Raw genomic sequence first — 3,363 nt, 5'->3', positions numbered from 1 at the left:
AATATTAGGCAATCTTTTACTGGGTCTATGCCAAGAACCCCCCCTCCCCCACTATCTTTTGCCACTTGTAATGCTGTACAGAGTATTACTCTGCAGCCCACTACTTGGCTATACCAATAAGTCCGATCTTTGTTTTTGAGGACAAAAACTTCATTTTGAGTGGGGATGGATTGTAATGGAGGGAAATACTTAGGTCAAGTTGACCTAAGTATAAAAGGTGTAAGGGACACTGCATAGGCACCATTTGATGAATACATATCTGTCCTTTCACCTTCTTCATCTTCTTCCCTATCCTTCCATGGCTGCCAGCCATTTCTCTCTCCTCTTCTTGCATTTCTCTCTCTACTCCTAGTCTTTCTCTCTCCTCTTTCTCTCTCCCTAGTTCTCTCTCTTACAGACCAATTTTTAGTAAAATCAATGAATCAATAGAAACCAATCAAATACATACATACACACACACACACACACATATATATATATATATATCCCCTCCCTCTCTCTTTATACACCTATAGATATGCGACTATGCCAATACCATGGCACATGCCTACTTGTCACATGCAAAGACCACCATTCTGTACTCTCTATGTCCTTGTATTAAAGAACTACATGCAGTAGCCTATAGTGCCCAACACTGAATTCTCTCTCTCTCTCTCTCTCTCTCTCTCTCTCCCTAACATTAGGATTTGACGGTGTCCAAGGGTCTCCAACTTGTCCTACGAATGGAAAACTATAATGAATGCTTCTCTAAAACTAAAAGCAATTGAGAGCCTATAATATCATATAACAAGAAAATGGCACCTTACTTGTAATCATATTGGATATTTCTGTCATCTTATCTACTTCATATCATGTCGTAAAGCAGTACAAACATTAGTATAAGACACATATGCTTAGTGCTTGCAATTGTAATTGTGATTTGCATCTTTTGGCTATATATTTATTTTTATAATCATAATAGGGTGAGAAGCATAAATTTATGATGATTGTTTATGGATTGGCAAGGTTCTAATTTTCTATGGTAGTGGGAATGGCAAGATCCAAAATAAAGTGTCCCATGAAAAGTAGGGCTACATGTCAAATACTAACACTACCCCACCACCAGCGTATCAACATACAAAAACCACTAAAGAAATGGACAACAAAGAGAAAAATGCATGTCTTCAAATTTCCTATGGCCAAGAAACACACACACACAGTCTCTCTCTCTCTCTCTCTCTCTCTCTCTCTCTCTTTTTCTCTCCACACGAGAACACAAATAATAATCATGAAGAAAAAGAAAATTTATACTCTTTCTGGCCACTTATTAAGAAACTACCGAAATTAACTTGAACACTAGTTAGAGGAGGACGAAAACAGGCTCAAATATGATTTTTGTTCACAATATTTGAAAAGTGGCCTGTAAACTATGCCCCTCCTCTTCGAAGGACGACCAATAACCCGCCTGTCAAACAGTTTGGAGGTTCTTCCATGCTTTTTGTCAACTGTTAACTGCTCACATGGATCGACGAAAAAAAAAGGCAGGCCAAAAATGACCATTGATGATGGAGGCCAACTTGAGATTTCAATCTCAGGCCAGAATACATCCTCAAGCAATTGCTACTACTGATCGACTGAGCAGTCGTATCTACCGAAACCGATGGTATTCGTATGGATGTTTACCTCGACTAGGAAGCTAGCAAGTTGGATGTTGCCAATGATGTTGTAGGCGATATTGGATGTGGAAAATGCTAAGCAGTAATGGTTGTCCGTATCCACGGGGTTGGGAAGAAGGACGTTGTGAACCGGCAGATTCATGGTGGCCCCCCCTGCAAAGTGAAGCGCAACATGAGGGAAGGTGGTGGGGATGCCGTCCGGGAATTGATAACACGTCTCGAAAGACTGAATGAGACCCGGCACTTGCTGGAAATTGTTCGCCGCTGCTGCGGCGCGGATGGCGTCTCGAAGGGCAAGATAGATGGGCGACGACAGAAGCGTCATGGTTGTGCCCGTGTCCAGCATTGTTCCTGCTTTGCGGCCGTCTCTGCTTTTGAACTTTGATGAACGGACCGGCAGTAGCTTTCCGTTGACGCTAATGCCCGTCATTGCCACCTGCAAAGCGCCAGGAAGCCCGTCTCTGTCTACCTGCACAAAGTCCATCGTCCCTGGAAGCTTCATGCTCCCGAATCCCAAAAAGCCCTGTTGCACATGATCGCCGTATGTGTTAGGGAGGCAGAAAAAAATGCTCCTTCCCATCTGCATATTGAATGTGTGCGGGCGATACCCTAGCCCAACCAAGCCGGCGCCATTGCCAAGGCCAGTCGCTGTAGGTGAGCAGCCGAACAGGATTCCTTCCACTCTGTGAACCTCGTTAATGACGAAGCTCTCCTGCGCGAAGACACCCGAGGAGACCGTGCCGTCCTCGTATTCGACGCTGTAGGCGCACTGAGAGTCACCCTGGTCGAACGCGGAAACGCAGTCCACTTTGTGAGGAAGACGCGAGCATGCGTCGGAGGAGCACGATATCGGTTTGAAGGTGGACGAAGCAGACGGATTGAAGAGGTTAATAGGGCAACCAGTGGTGTTTTGACAGGGAGCGCATTGAAGCCATGTGATTTCACTGCCAGTGTCGATGAGAAAAGGGTGAGTAGATGCGTCTGCCGGTGTACCCACCTTCATCTGAATAAAGTATGCACCTCCTGTCTGACCTGTCACCACCTCTGCAGAGAACCCGGTAGGCGAGTCCGGTAATGATCTTTTTGTCTTGTTGATCGTCGATAGGTTCGTCATCCTGTGCTTAAACTGTGCTATCCGAGCGTTGTGCCTCCTTAGCGTTACTTCAAGTAGCGCCCTCCGTGTTGCGTTTTTGGGCCTGAATGGGGATGACGGATGATTGACGTGGAGAAGGGGCATCACCAAAGGCTTGTCATGACCCAGCTCTCCGCCGCTATTGCTCAAGTTCAGTAGTCCCGTTTTCCTACCACTCAAGTTTGTACTCTTCGCTATTCCCGGTTGCCCGGAGCGGAGAGTCAAAAGGATTACCAGAATCATGATCGTCATTGTCATAAGTCCATTCAGGACGGTTAGGATTCCTTTGCAATAGGCCAGGGTATAAATAGGCTAGGGTAGGCATAAATTAGACCTACACATAGACTTTTCAAGGTCCAGCTATGAATAAGCATAGGATGGGCTACGCTTAAACATGGTGTAGACAGGACCTCTCTCCACCAAGCGACCATTCGCAATCAGGTTGCACATTACCTGCTGAACTAGCTGGTTTGCATGCTCTGTAGTTCACAACCAGAAGCTGAATCCCGAACCTTTTCGGGTCAGAGATGAAAGCATTGCCCCAAGAAGTTTGCCTCCAGCTTTCATGTGCGAAAG

General features: G+C 45.5%; 1 protein-coding gene across 1 annotated transcript; it reads right to left on the bottom strand.

Moving 5' to 3' along the window:
- Nucleotides 1-1,602: 1,602 nt before the first annotated feature.
- On the bottom strand, nucleotides 1,603-3,039 carry LOC148040427 (aspartyl protease family protein 2-like). Its single transcript, XM_087663898.1, has one exon. The coding sequence runs from the start codon at nucleotides 3,037-3,039 to the stop codon at nucleotides 1,603-1,605; it is 1,437 nt and encodes a 478-aa protein (XP_087520024.1).
- Nucleotides 3,040-3,363: the final 324 nt, after the last annotated feature.

Source organism: Lygodium microphyllum, chromosome 2 (genome assembly GCF_053477565.2).
Source record: "Lygodium microphyllum isolate KBCC chromosome 2, Lygodium_microphyllum_v1.1.10, whole genome shotgun sequence".
NCBI lineage: Eukaryota > Viridiplantae > Streptophyta > Polypodiopsida > Schizaeales > Lygodiaceae > Lygodium > Lygodium microphyllum.
The sequence above is the reverse complement of the archived record's forward strand: the minus strand, read 5'-3'. Positions and strand labels throughout refer to the sequence as shown.